General features: G+C 43.9%; 3 protein-coding genes across 3 annotated transcripts in view; 2 read left to right on the top strand and 1 right to left on the bottom strand.

Moving 5' to 3' along the window:
- Positions 1–11,829, bottom strand: part of mdn1 (midasin AAA ATPase 1) — a 43,292-nt gene extending 31,463 nt beyond the window's left edge. Inside the window, exons 1-34 of the mRNA XM_079571977.1 lie at positions 11,579–11,829; positions 11,029–11,255; positions 10,398–10,622; positions 9,885–9,992; positions 9,579–9,777; positions 9,293–9,502; positions 8,803–8,934; positions 8,606–8,709; positions 8,390–8,504; positions 8,009–8,181; positions 7,458–7,539; positions 7,290–7,391; positions 7,097–7,203; positions 6,616–6,764; positions 6,457–6,517; positions 6,122–6,333; positions 5,946–6,049; positions 4,554–4,698; positions 4,365–4,461; positions 4,180–4,293; positions 3,802–3,949; positions 3,618–3,725; positions 3,262–3,413; positions 3,006–3,184; positions 2,468–2,676; positions 2,152–2,298; positions 1,937–2,078; positions 1,675–1,809; positions 1,451–1,589; positions 1,244–1,376; positions 984–1,114; positions 775–913; positions 463–577; positions 131–373 (exon numbers count right to left, since the gene is read on the bottom strand). Coding sequence (XP_079428103.1) covers positions 131–373; positions 463–577; positions 775–913; positions 984–1,114; positions 1,244–1,376; positions 1,451–1,589; positions 1,675–1,809; positions 1,937–2,078; positions 2,152–2,298; positions 2,468–2,676; positions 3,006–3,184; positions 3,262–3,413; positions 3,618–3,725; positions 3,802–3,949; positions 4,180–4,293; positions 4,365–4,461; positions 4,554–4,698; positions 5,946–6,049; positions 6,122–6,333; positions 6,457–6,517; positions 6,616–6,764; positions 7,097–7,203; positions 7,290–7,391; positions 7,458–7,539; positions 8,009–8,181; positions 8,390–8,504; positions 8,606–8,709; positions 8,803–8,934; positions 9,293–9,502; positions 9,579–9,777; positions 9,885–9,992; positions 10,398–10,622; positions 11,029–11,255; positions 11,579–11,674 — 4,882 coding nt within the window. The 5' untranslated portion in view covers positions 11,675–11,829. The remainder of the gene's footprint in view (positions 1–130; positions 374–462; positions 578–774; positions 914–983; positions 1,115–1,243; positions 1,377–1,450; positions 1,590–1,674; positions 1,810–1,936; positions 2,079–2,151; positions 2,299–2,467; positions 2,677–3,005; positions 3,185–3,261; positions 3,414–3,617; positions 3,726–3,801; positions 3,950–4,179; positions 4,294–4,364; positions 4,462–4,553; positions 4,699–5,945; positions 6,050–6,121; positions 6,334–6,456; positions 6,518–6,615; positions 6,765–7,096; positions 7,204–7,289; positions 7,392–7,457; positions 7,540–8,008; positions 8,182–8,389; positions 8,505–8,605; positions 8,710–8,802; positions 8,935–9,292; positions 9,503–9,578; positions 9,778–9,884; positions 9,993–10,397; positions 10,623–11,028; positions 11,256–11,578) is intronic.
- Positions 11,830–11,894: 65 nt separating this feature from the next.
- Positions 11,895–20,610, top strand: casp8ap2 (caspase 8 associated protein 2). Its single transcript, XM_079572026.1, has 10 exons — positions 11,895–12,224; positions 13,087–13,146; positions 13,318–13,392; positions 13,478–13,581; positions 13,771–13,845; positions 13,953–14,068; positions 14,797–16,886; positions 17,390–19,811; positions 19,890–19,989; positions 20,114–20,610. Exons 2-10 carry the CDS (start codon positions 13,098–13,100, stop codon positions 20,165–20,167), a joined length of 5,085 nt encoding a protein of 1,694 aa, XP_079428152.1. The 5' UTR covers positions 11,895–12,224; positions 13,087–13,097; the 3' UTR covers positions 20,168–20,610.
- Positions 20,611–22,725: 2,115 nt separating this feature from the next.
- On the top strand, positions 22,726–24,747 carry gja10b (gap junction protein alpha 10 b; the record flags this gene model as incomplete). The annotated part of the gene is made up of 3 exons (XM_079572571.1): positions 22,726–23,666; positions 24,047–24,410; positions 24,624–24,747. 3 exons carry the CDS (start codon positions 22,726–22,728, stop codon positions 24,660–24,662), a joined length of 1,344 nt encoding a protein of 447 aa, XP_079428697.1. The 3' UTR covers positions 24,663–24,747.
- Between the last annotated feature and the right edge of the window lie 806 nt (positions 24,748–25,553).

Below are 25,553 nucleotides of genomic sequence, written 5' to 3' on the forward strand. Positions count from 1 at the left end.
ATAACAGATTGAAAAAGGGTTTGAAAAGTATTCAGACCATTTCATTGTTCTTTCAAACATTCATAAGAGTTTCAAGCCTCTGCACAAGACTGAGTGCAGATTTCTTTTTAAGGAATAATCGTGTTCTGACCTGAGCCGAGGCCGTCGATGTAGACCAGACAGGCAGCGTGGACAAAGCCTGTGACAGAGTCCAGTCTGAGCTCCCACTCTTCCTCAGATGTGCCCATGGTCTGGTAGTCCCTTTGTACACACGCCACATTCAGGAAAGTGACCCAGGACAGAACGTCTCTGACACTGAGGATACAGCGGCGGCCAAAGTCCTGCTGGACCAACCACTCAATGAAGTCCAGCATCAGCTCGGCAATGTCCCGGCCTTCAAAAAACCCAAACATGTAGATATAGGTGTTAATCTTTCTTTGATTGGAAGGTAGACAGTTGTTTGTTTGGTAGGTAGACACTTACCCTCCAGAGCGATGCCTGGGTGCAGGTTGTGTCGGATGATTTGAAGGAGGTCACTGCGGCTGTTGTTTTGTGGACACCAGATCTCAGTGAAACGGTTCCTCAGAGCAGGTGACAGCTGTTCAAAACAGAAACACAAAAAGGTGATGGATACTGACGCCATCTCTGAATCTCAATAACGATTCACACCAGCTTTCTGCATTTCATTTTGTTTTTTTCAAAGCAACTTCATTGCACACACGTTTGTCTATACCAATTAAAACCAGCTGTTACTTCAATGAGGGCTGTATTTACTGTAACACAATTTTACTCTACCTCTTTTTTTCCAAAATCGCCACCTGGATTCATTGTGGCCACCAAACGGAAACTTGCTGCAGCTTTCAGTAACTCCACATCGTCATTGTCCCCGCTGCCTTTCTCCGCGAGCACCAAGGTCTTCTCAGTCTCTAAGACACTAAAGAGCAAAAGGCCGCTCTGGTTTAAAGCACAAACAGGGTGATTTCTAGAGTGTTCTGGGCACAGACCTGTTGAGTCTCTCGAGCACAGAGTCATCGGCCAGAGAAATCTCATCCATTAGAAAGACTCCTCCCTCTTTCAGGGCCAGAACCAGGGGTCCATCGTGCCACTCAAACAGACGGCAGTCCTCTTCTTTTGTCTGCACACAAAAATGCAAATACACTGTCATTTGCAAATACAATATAAAAGACAGGCAACAAGGCTATAAGGTAGACGTAAAAACATTTTAGAAGCATAATTAATTTCCTGCCCGTGTGCAGGTCAGGACCTGGTTTGAGTGTCGAACAGGCCGCAGTCCTCCTAAGAAGTCTGACGTCTCCATGTGCAGGTGACAATTCACTGAGAAAAATTTCAGTCCTGACAGAACTGTGAACAGCTGGCAGATGGTCGTCTTTCCACACCTGGGAAATAATAACTATAGTAAGCAGTATGAATAAATGTGATTTATTTGAGAACCCTTGAACACAAATTTTACCCAGTGTCTCCCACTAACAGCACGGACTCTCCAAAACGAAGCGCTCGTCCCACCAACACAGCCAGTCTCCTCATGCTTTGTGTCCACACAACATGACGGAACTCATCTGGAATTTCTTCAGTACAGTCAATCAATTCACCTGGAGAAAGTGAAAAGCACACTCAAAGATTGCTCTTCATTTATGGATCTATAACAGCAAGTGAAAAGGGACCGGAGCCACTCACTGAACTGGCTGGTGAGCTGTTTGTGAGAGAAAAGCTGTTCAGGCTGAATGCGTCGCTTAAAATGCTTCTCCAGAATAGAGCAGATAGTGGTCTCCTCCTCAGGCTTCCTCACACGGCCTGCCAGCAACATGTATCCTGCACAGAGTAAGCAAATGATGCTTCAATGGAGTTAGTAATACAACGCAACCACAATAGGATGGAATTTGTGCTGTCGTGATATGTCCCATGCTTGAATACCAGGTATAAACTCTCCGTTATGTACCGTTATCAGCCAGCTGCTGGAGCCAGTCCTGAGAGGCTTGTGTCTGCTCCTCCAGCCTGTAGCGGTCAGCCCAGCGGAACAGGTCCCTCAAAGTGATAAAGCCGTGTTTCCCAGCAAAGACAGAGGACCCTCTGCGTAAAGACTAGGAAAAATACAGAAACTATGTAACACTTTCACCAAGTTGGGTTATGAACTAACAGAGGCCTAACTTTTACCTGCAGGTCCACCATGACTTTGACCAGCTTGCTGCAGTAGGATGGAGGCAGGCTGCAGCGTTGGTGGAGGATAGTCTCCAGCTCTGCACTGGGCAGTTCATCAAAGTGCAGCTCCACAAAGCGGTTTCTGAAAGCTCTGGACAGCACCTGATTTAAAACCAGAGAACATGGGTTGCTACTCCTTTCTTGTGCAGTGATTCCAAACTCTATTATTCATTTTCCTTGCATTATTTAACTGAAACATTATATACATAGTTAACTTAGTTTAGTTTTCTACGCCCTATGACAGTCTATGCCACAGAATGACAGGTGTTACCTTCCTCCCGCCGTACACTCCTGGGGGGTTCTGAGTGGCAAACAGCATGAATCTGGGGTGGGCCTTCACCACTTCCTGGGTTTCTGCCACAAACAGCTCCCTGTTGTCGTCCAGGAGTCTGTTCAGAGCCTCCAGCACATCTGTGGGGGCCAAGTTCAGCTCGTCCAGGACAATCCAGTAACCCTTCCTCATGGCGTCGATGAGGACACCTGGACAAGACCAACATACCTGCTCAATAGATAAACCCTGCTAATTCAACTGTATTACATCAGCAACAGGAAGCTTGTAAAAATATTTTTGGATGTGTTAATGAAAATAAATGTAAAAAAAAGTATGATACATGTTTCAAGGAATAACCTGTATTGTCTTAATTGCACAATTAATGTTAGTGAAACATAAAAGCTACAGGTCATTCTAATAATAAAGATAACTGAGATTCATTTGTTGATGTTTTTGTCATTGTAAAAGATTTTCGGCATGACTGGATTAATGCTTTCACCGCGAGCCTAGTGATTCCACTGGTGTTTGTGATGCGCACCCTCTTTGAAGACCAGCTTGCCCCTGTGGTCAGAGGAGTAGCAGCCGATGTACTCCTGGATGTCTGTGTGCTCGTGGTTGTTGATCCTCACACACTGGTTCCCGGTGGCGGTAGCGAGCCAGCGGATCAGACTGGTCTTCCCTACGGAGGTCTCTCCCTGAAGCAGCACTGGGTGGGTCCTGGTGGGAAACATGAGCATGTCAAAGCTACACCTAATACACACTTTGATAAACCTCTAGGGAAGCAGCGCTCCTACCCTGCCGACACTACTCGGGCCAGGTCTCGCAGGTTGAGTTTGACTGAGGCAGTGAGAATGTAACTGGGGTCCTGAGCAGGCTCCAAGTCCCCCTGAGACACCCAGTAACCCTCCACCTCCACACAGTGGCGGTCCGATGGACGGGGGATAGGCTGAGGGTAACGCAACACATGAAGAAAAGCCATTTACATTAGAGAAAAAACAAAAAGTAAAATACAAGAATTAGTAAGAATAAAGTTGAACAAACTTAGAAAAAGAAAAAATTATTATCAATTAAATTTTACACCTTTTCATTTTGTTTCCGGTAAAAGTAGAGAAAAGGCAAAAGGGATTATCTATAACATTTAATGTAGTACCTGTTTGAGACACTTGGTGTTGCCCATCAGAATGTGCTGGCAGACCAGCTTCTGAACCACTGGATGGGAGCTTCGGTCCAGCTGGGTCAAGAAGCTGAGGCAGAAGCCCTGTGGACAGAGACTTGAGTTTATAGGTGCCAGAGGGGAGGGTTTGGTAAAAGCTGGTAATTGTTCTCTGATGTACCTCATACAGGGATCGCTGGAGGCTGTAGCAGGGGTTAGCACTCACATATCGGAGAGCTCTGCACAGAGTGCGCAGACTGTAGTGAGGTCTGTGGCCTGTGCCATCCACCAGGCGAGAGCTGGCCTCCCTACGCACAGCCAGGTAAAAACTGCAAATGGACAAACATAAGGTCTCGAGTACATGGCCATAACCTCATCAGCCTCACAATAATTAGACATATGCGAGCACTTACAGCATTTACAGTATAAGCACGGTGTCATTTAATTAAAATGAAGTCAGTTGTTATATCAATTCATAAGACTATTGCCATTTTTAGAATTAAGTTACCTATGCAGTTTGTATTCACCCAGCGAAGACAAGAGAAAAAACATACACTACCTTATGATGCCACTGATGACATTTCTGTGTGGGTTGAGACCTCTGAGGTAGTCGGAAACTAAAATACGGAGGTCCGCCTCATCCTCCAGCTCATCCACATACAGCTCTGTGAACCTACGCATACAACAATTGTTTTAGAAACAACAAATAGCTAAACAACCAACAGACACATTAAAGCCCTTCACCTGTTCCTGAGACCAAGGGGCAGGTTTCTTTTGCCAACATCAGTAGCTGGGTTCATGCAGGCAAACAGCCGGAAGTCTGGATGGCGAACCAGAGGCTCTGAAAAGCATGAGCACCAGGAATGTTTAAAACTACTATCAAACATTTTAAACAGAGAAACGCAGCCTAACACAAGCTGCTGTGGTTCTCACCAGCGTCGCCTCGATCCAGAAGCACCAGAGACCCCGTGCTGCTCTCTAGGAGTCCGCTCAGACACTCCAGAGTCTCAGCTGCTGCCAGGTTAATCTCATCCAGAAGTATCCAGTGGCCCTTTCTCACAGCCTGGGCCAGAGTTCCCTTCAGACACACAAAAAACAAGCATTACAATGCTCTTTCTCAGAAATGAAGGAATGAGGAAGAAATAAGGAATATTGAAATATATTGCAGGGCTCTAGACTAACTTTTATTTCAGTAGCGCTGGTGCTACCACCTTTTTCATTTGGTCACACAGACAATATTTTGGTCGCACAGACTCGAGACACAATATCAAAATTCACCATTTTAATAAATTAAAACAAGGACAGTTATAAACATGTTCAAAATCACTAATAATTGGTCCTAATAATGATTATGTTAAATAATGTTAAAACCTTTTTTAAATTGAGTTTTTCATATTAATAATACAGTGATTTTATATAATTTTATTATAATTTTTTTGCATTGTTCTGCTTTAATTTTGTGTTTTCAATCCATTATTATTCATCTTCCTTGACAATTGTTTGTCTCTTTCTTTCCAAATCTGCAATATAACCGTCACTTATATAGCCTAAAGCCTAAATAAAAAACAGGAGCTGAATCTGCTGTGGTTGAGGGGGAGGGCGGGCCATAACAGCAGTTGTTAGCTTTATATTAGCTCTCTGTTAGCTTTACGTTAGCTCTCTAAAACAAGCTTTTTCTGACTGCGAGGAGATCAGCGCGAACTCCGGTAGGAACCGCTAAGCTCTTTCAGCTCCTTTCTCCTCCTCTCGAGTCGCTCTCGCTCCTCTGGTGCGCACGCTTCTCTCTGACCTGCGCTCGTGAGCTCGCCGCTCGGCTGCAGCGATACTGCCCCATAACATAAAAGTGAAAATAGATACTACTGTGGGGAATATACTGTCGGAAAGTGCGCATTGGCAGAAAGTAATAGAAGGTTAATTCATGTCGGGACACGTGGCTTCTGTTGATGTCTGTATTTCACTTGTCCCTCAGACAAACAGGGAGAGTGGGGCACATGCCTGGACAAAATGTTTAGCCTAAACTACCAGCTGACTTCTTCAATAATAGTAGAAGCTTGGGTGTGCGCGTGCATGTGTGTTTGTGCAGTGTGTGTGTGTGTTCTCAGAGAAGTGCTCTGGAGACGCTGTTTATAACGTTGTTTGTAGCACTCCTCATAAAGCCTACTAGACTTTCTTTTTTTTTTGCTCGCGCAGATGCTACCACTTACTTTTTTTACTCTTTTTTTACTCGCCCTGTATTGTTGTTTTATGTTTTAGTTGTTTTATCCCAAGGCTAACAAGATTACTGTACTGATTGTTAAAGTTCTGAATAATCCTTTCAGTGATTACCTCGACAAATGCAAAGACCATGGCCGTCTCACAGGCCTGAACCTGGTGCTGCGTGTGCTGCAGTTTGAGGACCAAAGCTTCCCACTTCTGCTGCATATCTGCAACTGTACAGAGAAACATTATAGAGGAGACAGACACTTCCTGGTCATCAAGATCATCCAGCTTTAAACTCATACTGTTGGTCTTTTTCTTCAGCTCCTTGGTGAGTGCAGACTTGCAGACATGCTCCATAAGTCGCAGGAGGTCCTGCCATCGTTTCTCCCTGTAGCATGTCTGCACATGGCCCAGAAATGTCAAGTTCTGCTTCCTGGAGTAGGTCTGAGAGAAGAGCTCCTCAAAGGCCTCACGCAACGGTAGTAGGATCTGCCTGTGATCCACTGGTTTATACCTGGGAATTGTTTGTGGCATATTATTCATTTACATAGTTAAACTACATTGTACCAGGGTAATATCATAAGTGCCATATGCAGCAATGGTAAAGAAAGATGGTTTCATGGTTGCATGTTCTCACCCTCCGAGCAGGTCTGCGGTGTCACTCTGCTGGTTCATGTTCACGACTCTCAGTCTATTACCTGCACAGCAACAAGAGATTGTTTGATGCTGGACACTGTTACTTTTAGAATATGTTGAACAATGTGAGAGTAAATAATCAATGGACTTCTGGTCTGACCTGTGATTTGGGCCAAGTGCTGAACGGTGGACGTTTTCCCTGTCCCCGTCTCTCCCACCAACAAAACAGGCTCTGTTTTGGCCACACACACTGCCAACTGCTCTAGCAGAACAGCCGAGGGGCGTGTGGCTGCAAAGGTCTGCTGTTTACTGAACAAGAAAGTCAATACATGAACAGAAATATAAGGCATGGGATGATCATTCATGTCATTTTGACATTGTGAGTTGTCTGAGGATGGGGTCATGTCTGGCCTCTGGTATGTACCCTCCGCCTTTGGAAGCAGTCAATATGAAAATTATGGATGCAGTGTGGCAATACCCATTAGATCAACTTTCCATAATGCCACATCAAAATCAATGAGTTTATTCAGTGGTCAAGTGAGTGATTTTCCGTACGGGGGCGTTGGCAGCATTGGCGAGCTAATGCATATGTGGTGTAATGTAAGGTCAAAGGAGGTGGTGCAGTCGGATGTCCCACTTACAGACTCAGCTGAACAACTTCAGTCTGCTTCCGATCCAGGGCCACTCTCCCCACAATGGCCTCCAGCTCACCCAGAGAGAGAGCAGGCTGGTACATCTGACAGAAGTGCTGGGCCTGGACACAAAAGACCCAATAACATACAGTAACAGTATAATCACCAACACCGTTAAAATGACACAAAACCATATTGAAACTCTTGCCTTTTCTTTGGAAATGTTGAGTTTGCTGCCAATTATCTCTGCCATGCGCAGGCGACTTTCGGGGCGTGACAACATGGATGTGAAGCAGTCCAAAGCCTGGGGAAGTAAGATTACCGTTAATGCCGAGTACCTGGAGTTGTGCTGGTGCAGATCTCCACTAACCTCGAGGAAAACGTTCTGTGCTGTAGCTGGAGATGCGCTGTTGAAGTTGACACTGATGCGTTCACACCATTTCAACAAGTCTCTGCAAGAGCATAGCTGTGGTCAGTATTTATTAAAGGGCATATACCGGATAACACACAATAAAAGAGGAAACACTAAATTATTAAGTTATTTATGGTCCAAACTCATCTCTAATATATTTGTCGCATCCTAATTTTCCACAGAGACGAGTTTATAGGCACCTCTCACAACTTGCAGTCACTTTTCAGGTTCATTTTCACAGGAAAGTCAGAAAACTAGCATGTAAATTTATACAAAGGCTTTATAATTAGACGCATAGTGTTATCCCCCCACAAATTAATAGGTTTAAAAATATACTACAGAAAGACCCAACTTCTTTGCTTCACTACTAGAAATAAACAGGTATAGTGCCTTTGAGTCTCAATTAGAAAGCACAACATAAATCCATATTTCTACATCCTGTATTAAAGTATTGTCCTGCCATAGTGTTTACAGCAGTAGTGTAATGTTGCTGTGGCACTAAAGCGCACCTGATAGATAGAGCCCGTCCCTCTAAAGGGCTTGTTCTTTCCTCCTCTGGGGTGTGTGGGGACTGGGGCTGGACGGGGTCTGGTTCAGAATGTCTGTCCCCGGTCAGCTGGCAGTAAATGTCCAAAAGCCGATCAGAGACCACAGACAACTGTGGATATCTGCTGGTCAGCACCTGCACATGGGAGGAAACCACATCAGTGCATCCCTAGTTCTGTACTGAGGCACAGCATGAATTCTACTGCCATCAGAAAGAATATTACCTCATATATGACAAAGAAAATGATCTGAGCACAAGCTTTCCAGAATATACTACAGTTTCTGACAACAGATGAGTTGTAGATCACGTTTCAACTAAGAGCGAGAAAGATGTCACGACTGACCTTCTTGAGCTCCTCTCGCGTCATGTTTCCCATTTGGAGCTTTGTCCAGTATTTATCCAACAGTGTGGCATGAGAATTATGCGGTTTGTGCCAGCTCCCACTGCTGTAATACATTCTACAAAATGCAAATACACGCAACAAGAGATGAATCTATTTCTGAAAACTTAGAGCAGCACAAGAATATTTCATTTGAAAGTCAAAGTGTAACCTTTGTACCTCCTTGTCGCAAAAAACTGAAATCCAGACGCAACCTCGATACAGTCATCACGTCCCGGGATCACAAGCTTTTTATTTTCCATCAAAGGGAGTAAAACAGAGATCTACAGAACAAGGAGGTGAAATGTTAAATATCAGGGATGTTCTTATATACTTGTGATAGATACTGTACATATGATAGAGACTTATTAATTTACCACATCCAGAGGAGCGTGGTCGATGTCCTCTAGAAGGATCCATTGGCCTTTGGAGACGGCTTGAGTCAGAGTTCCTGGCTGCCACACAAACTTCCCAGGAACATCGGTGCAGCGGTACAAGCCCAGCAGCATCTGAGGCACAAAACAACAGTGTCGACAAATGAGGCCACATCTCAGGGCAGTTAAATTGAGAAATGGTTATTTTCTGTAAGTAAGTACTAAAATGAAGAACAAAATAATCAATGTAAAAGAAGAATTAAAAGTAAATACGCTACTTTGTCACAAGTTAAACCAAATTCAACATGCCTCACATAATGTGTGAAGAGTGGGGAGTGACATTCAGCAAATTGTCAGTCAGGAGTCAAACTCACAACACTGAGGCGACACCATGCCTGGCCAATGTGCGACAGCTTAAATCGCTACACTATCAGTGCTAATTTCACCACATTGCCATGTCTGTCGAGTTACTGACGTACTTAATGTTACTTACTTTGCTGTCAGTCTGATCCCCCAGCTGGACTTTCATAATCTCCGTGCCTTTATTATGTCCAGTCAAAGCAGCTAGGAACTCCACCAGGGAGGTTTTCCCACACCCGATGGGCCCCTCCAGCAGCACAGGTCTCTGGGACGCTACGGCCAATGCCAGTCTTCGCAGACTCTGACAGGTCGAGTCCACCAGCACAAGCTCTTTTTGGTCAATCTGCATAAATATACAAAAAAACATATTCACAAATATGTCAGGTGTATAATAAATCTGTGATTGACTGCTCCTGTACCTGTACGTGTGAGACCTGTCGGGGGGTGATGGTGGGTAGAATCACTCCACATATGGCCACCACACTGGAGCACAGATCCTCTGACACAACCTGACCCCTGGTGAAGCGATTGACCTTTTCCTGGTGCCACTTTGCACAACCTTGATTGACAAGAACCAGAGTCTTTTCCATCTGCAACTGCTGACTTTCCTCGAAGCTCCTAATGGGAGTAAAACAATACAGTCAGGACTATAGGTAACCATTTTTACATGGTGAATAATGGACAACTCACATCACACCGGAGACAAAAACTGTAAATTCACTTACTTAATTTTCATGTGTAAAATCTCGTCGCTGGACAACACTTTTCTGAGGAAGATGTCTTTCTGATTATCAGTCATGAGAGAAACAAGCGCCAGGCACTGGGCTGTGTACCTTTAACACAGAAGACAAACAAGGATTTTAAATGTGGAATTATCATAAGACTATCACACTTCAATCAGATTGTTGTAAAAATGCATCATGTTTAGACATCTAGTAAATGGATCAGCTGCACATGTTCATTTTACATTCTGAAAATAAAATGTATTCTCTTGTGTGTGGTAGCTCATCTAATATAAAACATACTTTTTCAAGAATTACATTATATTGTATGCAGAGGTTACAAAGAGGAACAAAAAAAGATGATAAATATGTTCTTATTCATGACACTAATCACTCAACAGTATTAAACCCCTATGAAGTATAAAAACAGTATTTATGTTTGCTTACTCTGTGTAGAATGGTAGTAAAATGCCACCACCCATTGCACTGAGCAAAAGTCCAGCTTATAACACATACCCTCGGACCATGATGTCACTGGTGAGCAGTTGGGAAACACACGGACTCCAGTCCCACAGGGATCTGTACTTGGCACAGTCACTCTGAAGGAAACGCAGAGTGGCTCCCATTAGGTCCCGCAGCTTCATCCGCCGGGGCCCATACTGCACCGCTGCCGCTTCTTCGCTGGAGAAAAACAGTCTCTGGAACACTGGGGGCGCTGTGCTGAAGTACCTGGCAGCAAAGCTTCAGAGACATATATGAGTCAATATTGTTTTGTGTAGATCAAGAGTGACTATATAGTGCGTCTGAGTAATTCTGTTTTGAAAAATTGGTGCATACTACACTCCCAAACTTGTGATGAAATACAAATGCAAAGCAAAATCTATGTGGGCAAGCAACAATTCATAAAGGTAAGGATTATTCATTAGACTGCTATCCCTCCCCTGCCTGTCACCCCATATACACTACATAAGCTATAGCATGCATTGCCATGAGATTCAGCAAAGATCTGACAGTGAAATCCTAGAGGGGTAAAGCCAGGTTTCTACCAACTGAGCTGTAAGCACCTCAACAAAAACAAAATATCAAAAGCATAAGCAAGAGTCATTTTTAATTGTCATTGTACAATCTCATCAGTGAGTGGACTTACGCTGGTGCATCAGGACTGATGTTGAGGACTCTGCTGAGAGCGACACACAGTCGTTCATGGAGGTCATGGTTAAACCGGTCACCTGCTCTGATCCTCTGCACATTTCTCTCCAGCAGGTCCAAAATGAGGGGACGCAAGTGTCGCGTTATCAACAATGTGTAGTCCTTTTCCAACAACAGTTGAGCCAAAAACTCCAGAATACACTGTCGGTCCTGCTGGCTCCATATCTGAGGCACAAAGAAAAAAAAAAAGAAATGAAAAAAAGAAAAGAAAAATGAAATAAAAAAATATATTACAGTATCCAGGTTTTAACCAATTATGTATAACTTTGAGTTTGATAAAGCTCAGTGCTAAGTGGTTTCAACAACTAATGTTTAAGATCAAATGCAATGACTCAAACATTCAACATCAAGTCATCAATTTCTATCTATTTATGACAATATATGAACGGGTCAACACATAAACACAAGGCACCAGCAGAAGCCATAAATGAGCTTCATAAGATCTAACAAAACAATCATATCTATTCTTTATTTTTTTGATGACTTACCTGTTTTGATAAATACTGGCACAGTTGGTTATGTCTTGGATCAACATGCTTGGAGATAGTTCCCAGTGATACAAGATTGAGCTCTAAATTTTCCATTGTACCATGAGTGTCACCCTGGCAAATTATAGGATCAAACTAACAAATTAGTGTATAACATAGTTTCTTAAAGTAGCCTTCTTTTCACAGCGAAATACCAGTCTGTTTTTACTGTACTCACAACACGAGTCCGTAAAGGCTGATATAGCACTGCCCAGAGTGCACATGTGAGTGAGAAGCGACTACTTCCGGTGCAGGCTGTCCGGTGGCGTCGCTTGATGATGACGTACGCTATGAGCGACCACGAAGCATTCCGTGCTAAAGAAGCAACTTTCTGAGGAGCTAGCTGCTGAAATGTTGTGTATATCGTTTATGTTTTGTCGCAGGATCTTCTAAACCATTTGAAATTCCTCGCGATTGTGTTTTTTACAGTTGTGTTGTTTTTATACGGCCTGTTCCCAACACGATCAAGAGAAACAAAGCGGTGTGAAAAGAATACATGCAGCTGGTGGGCTGTGACAGACCGCGGGAAAATGTCCCTACTTCCTGTGCAATGAAACCTTGGCGCGGCACTGCACTTGTAAACAACGGGCGGAGAGGACGAAAGCAAGTAAGGCTGCTATTTAAGTACTTTTGACAGAAAAGCTACCACTTGTAATTGGTTCATATCGCTTAATTAAAGACATTAGTTCTTGGCTCAGTAAATCTTCAAGAAAAAACACACGAATAATGGATTCAGAATGAGGGTGCAAACCATGTTCATTGTGTGAGAGAAAGGTGCTGTTACCATTTGCTTAAAAGAGTTAGGATTAAAGTCAGCGATCCAGTCTCGTTTGTCAAAATGTATTCATCAATGCCAGACTGTTGAACCACTACAATGAAATCAAATCATTTTCAACATGGTCGGTTTCCATTACTAAAACTACAGTGTCTATAGTATACATAGCCCGGCTTCTCAATAGATTATCAAACTAAATTGGTTGAGCAAAGATATTGGCACTTTTGTGCTGCCTTCATTTACTACAGTATTATAAACATTAAATCAAGTACACTGCTTAATCGAGATTAGTTAGTTAGTTAATTTATTTTCTTCGGTCATTATGGACATTTAAGTCACATGTCACATGTTTTCCAAAGATCTTAGACATTATACAATAAGAAAACACATACATTAAGATTTTAATCTAAATGATGCCTGACCGAAGGGGTTTAGGCTGAAGCCAAGACTTATTCTGCCTAACTCCTTTTACAACTGTGACTCTGTGTCCCAAGATGACACATTATACACTTTCTTTAATACCAACGATGGTAACGCTTTAGCACAAAACTTAAACTTCAACAAACAAAAATTATTAAATATGATGAGATGAAAATATTTTTGACATTTCTCGCCAAAATTAAGTTTATGAATAAAATAACAATATGCATTTTTGTGAGAAACCAAATATTAATGCTGGTATCCCTTGTGTTAGGTCTGGATTGAATGGCCAGCACAGCAGAAGACATGGATGTCACTGATGGTGCTCCAGCCTGTAAGAACTTGTTTTTATTCCTTATAACCTATATTCCTATATGGACCTTATATGTGTCTGTACTAAGTAAAGAATGAATAATAACCAGAAGTGGCCTTGAGCAAACTCAATTCATTTAAATATGAAATATGTTTTGTCATGTGTTATCTGACCCTGTTCTAATGTCCACAGTGTTTGTGCCTGAGGGTAATGAAGATTCTGTAGATATCTATGAAGATCTAGATTTTGGCTCCAGCAGCAATGATGGCAAGTCTATATGAGACGACAGTAAAGGTGTCCAATATATTTTGGCTTTGTTTCAATCTAAATATCTTTATATTGTTGTGGTTAGTGGTGCCGGAGAAGTCAGCCCCAGCTCGGCTTAAGGAGGCGATGGATCTCTTTGAAGAAATTGTCACTGAGGAACAACAGAGCAAAGAGGCATCCTACACAGAGGTTAGCTGCAGTGGCTCCCTGTTTTACAAAATACTTTGCATGTTGTCGCTGATGAATGGAGGAGGTGTGAAATTCTCGTCAATAGTCATGATGATTTGCATTTGAATATCTTCAAAAGGACAGTATTGAGCTAATGGTAAAGATCATCTGTCAATATGTTAATAATATATATTTTTTCTTTTTCTGCAGTTAAAGTCTAGATTTCAAGCAGCTCAAAGTCAGATTACAGACCTCCACAGAAGACTGGAACATTTACAATTGCAGGTTTGTGTGGTGACTATTCATCATAAATTTGACAGACATGAAGGTTTTAACAATTTTGTGCTGATCAAAACGACATGCTGCAACTACTTTCAAATTTTGTTTTGCAGAACACAGGTTTGTCCAAGGAGAATTGTCGACTAAAGATGAACATCTCCATTCTGCTGCAAACGGCGAGGCAGGAAGTCACACGAAAGGATGCAGAGATTCAGAGGCTGAACCAACAGTAAGTCCATCCTGTTTTCACTTATGGTATGTTCACAACAAATGCATGTTGCGCGTTAGGTGCGGCTGATTTCTATGTATTGTCTGTGTGCAGGTGCACACACATGCGATTAATTACATGCATGAGCGATTGACACGACAGTGCAATGTGATGAGCCCCTCAGAACATCTCGCGCGTGATATAGGCGACACAAGCGCGTCAACATTAGTGACAGGAGGAAGTGGAGTTCAGATCAGACCCCGGAGCAACACAACCTCCCCTCTCCTACATCATAAAGACACAAGTCAAACGGAAACACCGTCTAAAAGAGAAGGAAAAGCTTTATGACTGCAGTTTTATGCAATGCCTTGCAGAGCTCAGGCATTCCAATCAGAGGAATTACACGCTTCAAAAACTTATGAAAACAAAAGGCACGGACACAATAAAGAACACACTAAATTACTGTCATGTTATAAACAGGATGACATGATCGCCGTACAGACAGGTTCTGCACACTCACAACACACTTGTATTAGTGGCCAAAATAAAGCATCAAAGAATCAGGAAACAATTTTTCATTTTCAAATTTATGCTCAGAAACATTGGGCACTTTATACGCTACATGTAGGCTATATATCAGTTTGTGTACCTGTGTTTACAATTAACATTAGTTTAATTATTTATTATTAGTACAAACAAAACACTGTCCAAGCAACATGCTTACAATTATATTTGAACTTTCATTGCAGGTGCAGCAAAAGTCACTATTTTCAGTCTCGACCCCAGCGAGAGGCAGGCTGCTCCAGTCGGAACCAGCAACAAGCTCCTCCTGCACGTTTGGACCCATCTGCCTCATCTACCTCCTCTGCCTCCCAGCGTTCATCCAGACCCAGGCTTCTGCCTTCAAAAGAAGCTGCTACTCCCCCAGCTCCACACTCTGCTCTTCCTGCTCCACCTGCTGCTTCGGAGCCTCCTCCCCCAGATGCTGCTGCACCCCTCCCACCTCCTCCACCAAAGGAGACATCAAGTTTGCCTGATAGACCTCCCCTCCCACCTGCTCCTCCAAGTCAACCTCCCCCTGCTCCACCTTTACCCAAATCACCACTCAGGGAGGACGTGCCAGTGCCGTTCAGGAAAGAGACTGAAAAGTGCACAGGACAAGGGTCTAGAAGTTTGGAACAGCCTCCCTCTGATGGTCTTACAAGAAGATCTTCACGAGAAGACTGCCACACATCTGAGAGATTGGAGAAGCACAGACTTCACGCAGACAAACATAAAGATAAAAAATATAAAAATGATTTTGGGAGAAGGGACACGGCTACATTAAACCCGACTTCTGACAGACATGAGAGAAGACACTTGCACAAGGACAGGACATCAAATTTAGCCGACGAAAACAATTGTAAATTTTCCACGTCAGAATCAGATCGGGGTAAAGGTCATGGTTCAAAAGAGGGCCGGTCCCGAAGTGACAGAAGAGACCGGACTAGGGACAGACGAAGCAGGAGTTCTGACTCTAAGGAGCATAAACTTCACAGGGACTCCTCTCGACCTGAACGCAGACATTCCAATGACCAGCCAAATAAAGAGGGCCGGCAAGAGCGGAGGGCTGAGGATGATATGAAAAAGCATCGGAGAGATTCAAAAGAGAAGCACAGGTCTAAAGAGCACAGTAAGAAATCTTCAAAGTCATCTGAAAGATCTTCTAAAGAAAAGACTGTCAGTGTAAAGGTTGTTGCGGAGGAAAACAGCCCTCACAGAAAGCTATGTTTCATGGAGACTCTTAATCTCACTCTGTCACCTGTTAAGAAACCTGGAGTCGATAGTGAAGGTGGTCTGAAAGAGCCCGATGCTGCAGCGCAAACTCCACAGGACAGCCTTCAGCCCAACATGGAGGATATGTGCGTTCTCGATGAGGTGGACAGCAGTGAACCAGAGGTGGCATCTGTGGAGGGCGAGGCTCCCAAATTGAAAACGCCAGACAAAATCAAAGATGTTGCAGAGACCGTCAATGGCATAAGTGCTACTTCCAACAAGGAAGTTTTAAATGACAATTCGGTTCACTCCACCTCCACTGGTAAAGCAGAAATTCAGAAAGAAGACAGTTTGCCAAAATGTGTCGGTAAGCGGACAGAGAACAGGGAAGAGACTTCTACAAAGACAAGTACTTCTGAAGACATTATTCCAGCCAATCAAACTGAAGCTTCAGAATCTATCAACCGATCAAATACCTCTAAATCGACCATAAGCGCCTCGGAAAGTGCTATTTCCATTAATGAAGAAAGCAAGTCTGAAGTTCCAGAAGTACCTCCCAAAAATACTCTTCTTGAATCTCCCACCAGTACTCAGAGCAAAGACATTTCTAGTCAAGAGGTAGCCCCTAAAGAGGTAGAAACTGTGTCCAGCTCAATAAGCCTTGAGTCTCTGCCTCAAGAAGGTCTTAGTTTAACAGAGGCCATTGATTTGCTCACACAAAATAATGAAGACTGCAGCAGCACGGCTTCCCCAGAGCCTAGTTCTACGGCCTGTATTGAGGTGTCCAAAGTGAGCAGCACCACACAGGAAACCACCGCCTCGGACAGGTACGCAGATATCAGCAAAACGCCAAAGAAAAGCTTCAGCTCAGCCAAGTTTTTGAGTCCACCCAAGAGTAGCGAGAAAGGCATGAAGCCAACCAGCTCCGTACCTCTGCTCCACGATGAAGACTCCATGATGCGAACGCTCAGCAGCCTAAAGAGCATCCCCGACGCCATCAGCCCCCTCAGGAGCCCGGTGCGGATCTCCAGGAGAAACCTTCAGCATCTGCACAAGCCAGGGCACGTCAAGAGCCTGCAGAGAGGTGAGCGGTATTATTGAAATGTATTATACCTGTCCTGTGTTCAGTAGGCTTTATCCCGGACCTGTCTGGTGTGTTCTTGGACATCATGATGCTGTCTGCTCACCAATAGTCTCTCAACAAACCTCTGAGACCATCACAGAGCAGCTGTATTTGAACTGACATTAGATTACACACAGGTAGACTCTATTTAGTCATTAGGTCAACATGTGATCATTCAGAAATAATCCGGCAACTTCTGAAGGCAGTTGGTTGCACTAAAATGAAAGGGGGCCTATACTTTTGCTTTTTCTTAAAAAGAAATCGAAATCATGTATACATTTCACTTCACGGTTGACATAAAATTTCAATTAACTTTTCCACATTTTGCCATACTATGGACCATAAACATAAATATATTTAAAGGGGTGCCATACTTTTGCATACCACTGTAGAATGTGTACTTTGCCTTCTGTTGATATAAAAGAAGTACAGTGTGTAATATCTACGATCTGTGTTGTTTACAGAGTTTTCCAGTGCACCCACTGATGTCTTATCCAAGAAGGTGGATGTCAACAAAGAAAACAAGCACCCGGGCTCTCCGGCTAAAGCTGATCCAGTGGACATGGATTTAGCGGTACCCTTAGACACCGAACTGGAGGAAGGGGAAATCCTGAGTGAGAGCGACGAAGCAGCCTCTCCTCATCCTCCAATAAAAAGGGCCAAGTTAAAAAGGCCAGTCAGAGCCAAGGCCAGCCCCAAGTGTGTCCTAACCCGCAAAACGGAGGAGAAGAGTGACCTAGAAGCCAGTAAATCCCCAGAAACGATGCCAAGTCCGCCAAATAAGAGTCGTTTTAAGACGGTATGTCCTGCTGCAACAAAGGCTTCTTTCTCCGGCATAGAAGAAGTAATGGACACGTTCAAGTTGGTTCGCTATGAGATCCGAAAAAAGTACATGAAACTACACAAAACCTTCCCCAAGAAAAGTTTCTTCGGAGTAATGGAAAATTTTCAGGAGTCTTTTATTGAATTTGTGGATGGTGCTGACTTTGGTCAAATCTGTAATCGTACCACGGAGTTAAAATACAAGCTCAAGAAGACGATCATGTCCGTTTTCAGTAAAGTGTTAAATAATGGCATTGTGAAGCGTATATTTGAGCAACAGGCGGTGGACCTTAAGCAGAAACTTTGGGACTTTGTGGATGTTCAAGTTGACTACTTGTTCAAAGATGTTAACACGGCATTAAAAAGTATGTGCAAGCCCACCAAGTCTCCAGTAAAACATGGAAACACAAGAGAGAAGGACAAACGCCGCAAACAGTCACCATTAAAAAGAAAGGAAGCGCAGTCTCCACGGCGCCTCAGTGGGAGTGAAGCATGTGCCATTACACCTTTCCGAACCGGTCTTGGGAGCCGAGGCAAAGGAATCCGAATCACGCTTGATAACAGCGACGACACAGATGAGCAGAGCGGGTCAGAGCCAAGTACAGTGGTTAGCACTATGTCTTCCACTCCTGAAAAGGTGAACTCCTCTTTAATGGTGGCAACTAGCACATCCACTCTGGACAAAACCGACTTCGAGCTTCTGACAGAGCAGCAAGCCACCAGTCTGACGTTCAACCTGGTGCGCGACTCTCAGATGGGGGAGATTTTTAAGTGCCTGCTGCAAGGGTCCGACCTGTTGGACAGTAACACCATCCCGGGAGACCAAAACGCGTGGGCTCTCAGTACTCCCAGAAAAGATGGCGAAAGGATATTCACCATCACCACACCTGGGAAATTCCACACCCCATCTAAACTCCTGAGCCCGGACAAATTCGACAGTCCCTCCAGGTTGATCACCACATGGTCCAGCATTTCACCACGTAAAGGCTCATCGCCGAGCTCCAAAATTCTGCTCAACCCCGCCTTGTTTGATGAAAGCTGTTTGTTGGAAGTCCCTTCGGACAACAAGATCACTCAAAGGCCTTACTCCATTCTAGCTGAAGATTTGGCGGTGTCTCTTACCATCCCGTCGCCTCTAAAGTCCGACAGTCACCTAAGCTTTCTCCAGCCCCCTTGTGTGCAGGTGCTGTCCACTCCAGACAGCGTGCTGAGTGCGCACATCAGTGAAGACGCACTATTGGACGAAGCAGACGCCACAGAGCATGACATTCACCTGACATTAGACACTGACAACTCCAGCTGTTGCTCCAGTGGCAGTGTAGAGTCATCTCATGGAACATCCACGCAATTTCTGTTCAGACCGAGCCTCCCAATGCATGCGCTGGTCATGGAGAGGTCCAATGATCATTTTATTGTGAAGATCCGACAAGCTTCTAGTGCTAATAGCACACTGACGGCAGACGAGAGTCTAAGCCGAACGCTAATCGAGGAAATAGATAGTGAGGGAGGTCCATCTACTGGTGTTCAATCAAGTCAGGTACAGGGTAAGAATACAGCAAGCATCCAGATTCAAGCACAGGACAATGATACTAGCAATTTACACAAGGGTCAAACAGAAGATTTATCACCGCAGGACACAGAGCAAATGTCCGTAAAATCAAATTCAAAATCCTCACCAAACACTGCTCCACAAGCTTCCACAGTCACGTTGGACCAAATGGGTATGGCAGCAGGGACAGAGGAGGTGAATCATGGCTCCTCCGATAGTTCTGAAGTGCCTTTGAACCGGACGGACAGAGAGGAGATTGCGTCCGAGTCTGAGCGCAGTCTCACCATCGTGGAGGAGCTGGAGTCTACCCCGGAGAAACCACAGGCCCGCAAACACAGGGACAGGAAGAGGAGAAAGGGCCAAGAGAAATCCAGAGCTAAGAGGTGCAAGACGGAAGAAGACAGCAACCGAGAGACGAGCTGTGAGGCGACAGGAGAAGAGCCACTGTCCCCCAACAGCCTGTCTGCCAAAAATGTCGTCAGGAAGAAGGGGGAAGTGGTCATGGCTTGGACTAGGTAAGCACTGCACATTTTGATACCATGTACTTGTGTTAATGTAAACCGCCCCTAATGATTGTCGATGGCATTTTCCAGAGAGGAGGATCGGGCTATTCTCATCGAGCTGAAGACAAAAGGAGCTTCACGGGACACCTTTTCGTCCCTGTCAGAAAAACTGGACAAGCCCTCTGCACAGGTAGGTTTCAGACCGGAGTCTTTTTTGTATGCTATTTACTATCATTATTCATAGCAGAAGGTCCAGTTAAAATTAAATTATGGTAATGGCCTGTTCAGTCTCTTACCTCTTCTGTCCTCTGCAGATCGCTCAACGGTTCCACCTGCTCATGAAGCTCTTTAAGAAGATGGACACGTGAGGACACCGGCTGCACATTCAGTACTTGGTCTGAACTAGTACTTAGAAAACCGCGGTGTTGTGACCCACCAAGAAACTGGAGAAGCCAAGCAATTTCTGAAGATGCCCAATATCCAGGCCCATGCTTTGTGGCTTCAGTGGCATTATATGGTTCTTGAGCTTCAGTTAAATCTTTTGAATGATCTAGAATAGGGTGGTGGAGCAGTATTATCTATAATGAATCAGTGATTGCTTTTGTTTTAATCACATCCCATTTTACTACAGCCTTCTGACAGTGAAATGTTGGAAACTCGCACTGTGACAAGTAAATTTGCTAATCCATTTTAGATCAGTGACTATAGTTACTGAACATGAAGTAGACATCCAGACAGTGGACATGCCGGTAATTGTATTGTATGCTTGAGAAGTGAAGTGATCAAAGTAATGGTCTGTCCCATTGTTTTAGTCATTCTATCAGTTATTTGATTTAACTGAAAACACTTTGAAATGTATTATGAATATTGTACATACTTCTTTACTAAAAATAAAGTTTTATTTATTTAACTTGAACCTCTTAGTCATTTAATTCCTCTGCAGGGCTAGAATGTATAAGAGTTCTTTTTGCGAGAGCAGATGAGTCCCATTGAAAGATATTACCGTATGCCTGTGTAATTTTATCATTGTGCAGTGTTTTGTATATGTTATGTATAGTACAGTTATGAAAATCACGTTTTTTGAAACTTTTTAAATATACATATTTGTTCTTGCAATTCAACTCTCGTGTACTGTTGCCTACATTTAGGAAAAAAGTAACTAATTTTCTATCCCTGAAACATTTCAACTCACCTAAGACTTGAAAATATGTAAGATTTATTTACTTATTGCCACAATGGCCATTGAGCAAATCCCAGCCACCACTGCAGGGATTGACAACTGCACTGACTGGTTGGAAAAGTACATTATCTGTGAATTACATGATTTCTGGGTGCTATAAACTAGTGGTACCCTAAGGCAGTGTCTTTCAACCACTGTGCCGTGGCACACTAGTGTGCCGTGAGATATTGTCTGGTGTGCCTTGGGAAATTATTTTAAATTATTTAAATTATCATAATTATTTTTTTTTTTAAACAAATGCATTATTATCCACAAATAATGTGGCGTTTTCGAGTGTCTATGCTGTCTAGTGATCGGCAGAGTAACCATATTATACTCTTCCATTTGAGACAAGAGAATTAGTGATGTATTGTGGCATTGTGGCTAGTGAGACTATACAGTGTTCCTAGCCAAGACACTTTGATGAGAACATTTTCTGCTGGTGGTGTGCCTCGTGATTATTTCAATGAAAAAAATGTGCTTTGGCTCAACAAAGTTTGAAAAACCCTGCCCTAAGGACCCTACGCTGCAGCACGCATTCATGGAGCCCTTATTAGACTGTTAAAGTGGTGAGTGTGGCACGCACTTGATGAGCGTGACACCAATCTGCATAAGTGGGCCATAAAGTATGGAAATCCAGGCCAGTGCCTGAGGGGGGCGTCTGTAATCGAGAAACAATGGGACAGTGAACACAGCAGTGACGCGTCCCGTGCACTGTACTATGTCCCTCCTCTTAAAGCTGTGTTTTTTCCTGTTCAAACTGGTACATTTTTAGTTGTGTTGTCACAATCCCTCCTGCATATCCAAATTGTTCAAGCAAATTAAGCCCGATTTACACCCGTGTACAGCTTTGAGCATGGCAAAGTGAAGCAGGGGGACCACCCCAAAATAATTTGCTCTAATTCTACTTCTATCTTCCATCGCTCTATAAACATTTAGGTGAATAAATTTCAACAAGGTCTATTTTTTGCTGTGTTTACATACAACATACTGGCAAAAATAAACCCGATGCCCCAGTTTTAACTCCCTGCACACTATTCTGAGAAGCTTAAACAGAAAGTGCTGCAAACCTCTGGTTCAGGCCTGTCTTGAAATATTGCACGACTTGTTATAACCTAAAAAAAAGCAATATGGTCCCTTCAAAATGTTGTAAAAAGCTGTGTATATTGATGTGATGCTATTTCCAGCCGAGTGTCCCGGTACAAGTGGTGGGGGGAAAGACCCTCGGGGGGATCGGGGTCATGTGGTTCATTGATCACCTAAAACTAGTCCTACTTTGCCATAACACTCATGAGTTGCCGGCTCTGTGTACAGAGCTCTTCTGTCTGAGAGACTGTCCACGTCCACGGATGGATCCAGACTTCACCTGCGTCCACTTGGTTCACCCGCCGTTTTTAGACATGTGAGTACCACCGTTACATCCTCTGATGTGACCATGTACAATTAGTTTTGTTGGTGCCCTTTGTATGCAAAGAAAAATATTTGAAATCCTTATCAAAACTGCAAAATATCTTTATTTACTTCACCCAGTGTGCCTTCATGGCTATTGATGGTCTTCAAAAAATGTTGGACTCCCATACCTTTTTGATTTAAGCATTTATTTATTTTTAATCAAATGCAGAAGAAAAATTAAAATGTTTTGTTTTGTTTGTCTGGAGCAGACTCTAATCATGCCTTTCCTTCAAACAGGTGAACATGTGATAGAAGATGGGGGACTGGAACTTACTAGGTAGCATTCTCGAGGAAGTCCACATTCACTCTACCATCGTAGGAAAAATCTGGCTCACCATTTTGTTCATCTTCCGGATGCTGGTGCTGGGAGTGGCGGCGGAGGATGTGTGGGACGATGAGCAGAGTGAGTTTGTGTGCAACACGGAACAGCCCGGCTGCAAGAACGTGTGCTACGACCAGGCATTCCCCATCTCCCTTATTCGCTACTGGGTTCTGCAGATCATCTTTGTATCCTCGCCCTCACTGGTCTACATGGGGCACGCTCTGTACCGGCTGCGGACGCTGGAGAAGGAGAGACACCGTAAGAAGGCTTACCTGAAGGCTGAGTTGGAGGGGACTGACCCTGTCCAGGAGGACCACAAGAGAATTGAGCGAGAGCTGCGCAAACTGGATGAGCAGAAGCGTGTAAGGAAGGCCCCCCTGAGGGGCTCCCTGCTCAGAACATATGTCTTCCATATCCTGACGCGCTCTGTGGTAGAGGTGGGCTTCATCATAGGCCAGTGTGCACTCTATGGTATCGGACTGCCCCCCCTGTATAAGTGTGAGCGAGCGCCCTGTCCCAACAGCGTGGACTGCTTTATCTCCCGGCCCACAGAGAAGAATATTTTTATGGTTTTCATGCTGGTGATTGCAGGGGTGTCCTTATTCCTGAACCTGCTGGAGATCTTTCATCTGGGGGTCAAGCAGATCATGCAGGGCCTGTACGGGTACCACTATGAAGAGGAGAGCGTCTGTCGCTCCAAGAAGAACTCCATGGTGCAGCAGATCTGTGTGCTGTCCAGCTCCTCGCCTCAGAAGCTCATGGACGTCACTCCCCTAAGCTGTCCGCTGCTGTATGAGTCACAAGGGCCCCTCCACAGTCAGGACGGGCCCAGTCAGCAGGCCCCATACCACGTGGAGGCTGGGCTCTGCAAAAGGTAACAGCCAGGTTACTGTTATTTACAAACTGTTCCTCTGGCCTTGTGGAAACATGAGATGAGAAGTTTAATAGATTTACACATAACAAATGTTCTCCAGCTTGTTTAGTCGTAGAATCTTGTGAAAATCGTATTTGTTCATCCGACAGCTTAACAATTTTTACCATAATATTCCTGATTAGAAAATGTCCTGCCTGTCAGAATCATGGTAGGCCTACTCCTTAAGTTAATTAAACTGCCATTTGAAACTACAGCTAGTGGAAGATAAAGTATGCAAAATGATGACAGTGGACATCAATGACCATTGGCCCATGACAGAACACCACCTTTAGAGAACAGGTTTAACAGCATTTGAAGTAAGGCTGACGTTAATGTTCCAGCGTGGCGAATCGAAAGGCGTCATGCAGCAGTGAGGATTCTGCGGCCCATCCCCCTAGGCAGCAGTATGGGGGCCAGCCAAGGCCCTCACTCATGGCGGGCCACATAGAGATCCCTGCAGCCCTCAGGAACATGCAGAGGAAGGCCAGTAAGATAAGTGACACCAGCACTTCTCCAGAGAGTGGTCACTGTCCCACAGCCCGCAAGTGCAGCTTCATGTCCAGAGGAATGTCTGAGGACAAACTGGCCTCATCCATCAGTGGGGACTCTCAGAGCGGCTCTGACCTGGAGCCACAGCATCTGACCCAGAGAGAGAGTCCTGCCGACTCCCCCCTACCCCCCCCAGCTGGCCGCAGGATGTCCATGGTGAGTCACCAGCTGCTTTACTGTTGTAATGTGTTTCTGTAAGAGGAGTGTTCGTCCAAAGATGCAGGACCAGGGGATTCAACATATGACTAGTGGTTGTCTTTTTCAAAAACTTGTCTCAAAAGTCTTCCTTTGGATACATGGCCTTGTACTGCACACTGTACTCTGTAACTGCAGTGCAGAGGTGACTGAGTGTGCTGTGTGTTTCCACAGAGCATGATCCTGGAGCTGTCATCCATCATGAAAAAGTGACTCCTGTATGAACCAGCTCTAAACTCTTTGGCTCCAACTCCACAAACTGTCCTCTGTGTGAACTATTAGTCTCAGCACTTACAGCACCACTTGTAGTTATTGTGGCAAATATTATAATAGGATATATTGGCTAAAAGCAGACTCAAAGCTCATAAAATGAGACTAAAATCGTGAAATGACATATGATTGTAATGTTAATGTGTTGAATTGGAGACAAAACTATAGATTATCAAACCAAACAGAACAACCCAGACAAAAGGGCTCTTCAAATTTAATAGCTAAATTAAAACTGTCTTAAAATGTATATCTGTGTAAAGCTTTTCTAATAAACAACTATAACACTTTGTTGTTGTGACTTTTGTTTCTTTGTAAATACACTCTGCAGGCACCATGCGCTCATTGATGTGTTCGGCCGCACATTCACCTAACATTAAGCCTTACAATGAAAACGCTTTGGTCAAATCTTTCATATTGTCTAACTCACCAACATTACAGGTAATTCATTCTTAAGCAGCAGCAATGACGTTTTAAGAGACACAACAAGTAAGGCCAAGTTTTCACAAAGTAAAGGCTGTTTTCGCGTTAGGAAGTTTTGCAGGCTGTTAACAAACGATGCGTTTAACAAAGGCACATGAATGAATGATAGAGCCTGTATTCTACTGCACTCACGGGAGCTTCTCCTCCTCACGTCTTTTTAGCGGCTGTTAAACTCCACAAAAGCTCCATATTTCATCTTGTTTCGCCAGCTCGTTGCAATGAGTCACGAGAGCAAAATAACGAAGAATAATGTCGTCATAATTGTTGTTATTATTGTCAGAGCCGGTGCTGGCCCTTCTGGGGCCCTAAGCAAAAATCCACACGGGGGCCCAACAGTAGCGTCCCATGGCTATT

The sequence above is a fragment of the Gobius niger genome (assembly GCF_951799975.1).
Source record: "Gobius niger genome assembly, chromosome: 15".
NCBI classification, from domain to species: Eukaryota; Metazoa; Chordata; class Actinopteri; order Gobiiformes; family Gobiidae; genus Gobius; species Gobius niger.

Excerpts from the sequence above, each read along its gene's own strand:
- casp8ap2 (XM_079572026.1), top strand. The coding sequence starts at position 13,098 with ATGGCCAGCACAGCAGAAGACATGGATGTCACTGATGGTGCTCCAGCC. Across the intron at positions 13,582-13,770 it reads AAGAGGCATCCTACACAGAG|TTAAAGTCTAGATTTCAAGC; the intron begins GTTAGCTGCAGT and ends CTTTTTCTGCAG. Across the intron at positions 16,887-17,389 it reads CGTCAAGAGCCTGCAGAGAG|AGTTTTCCAGTGCACCCACT; the intron begins GTGAGCGGTATT and ends TGTTGTTTACAG.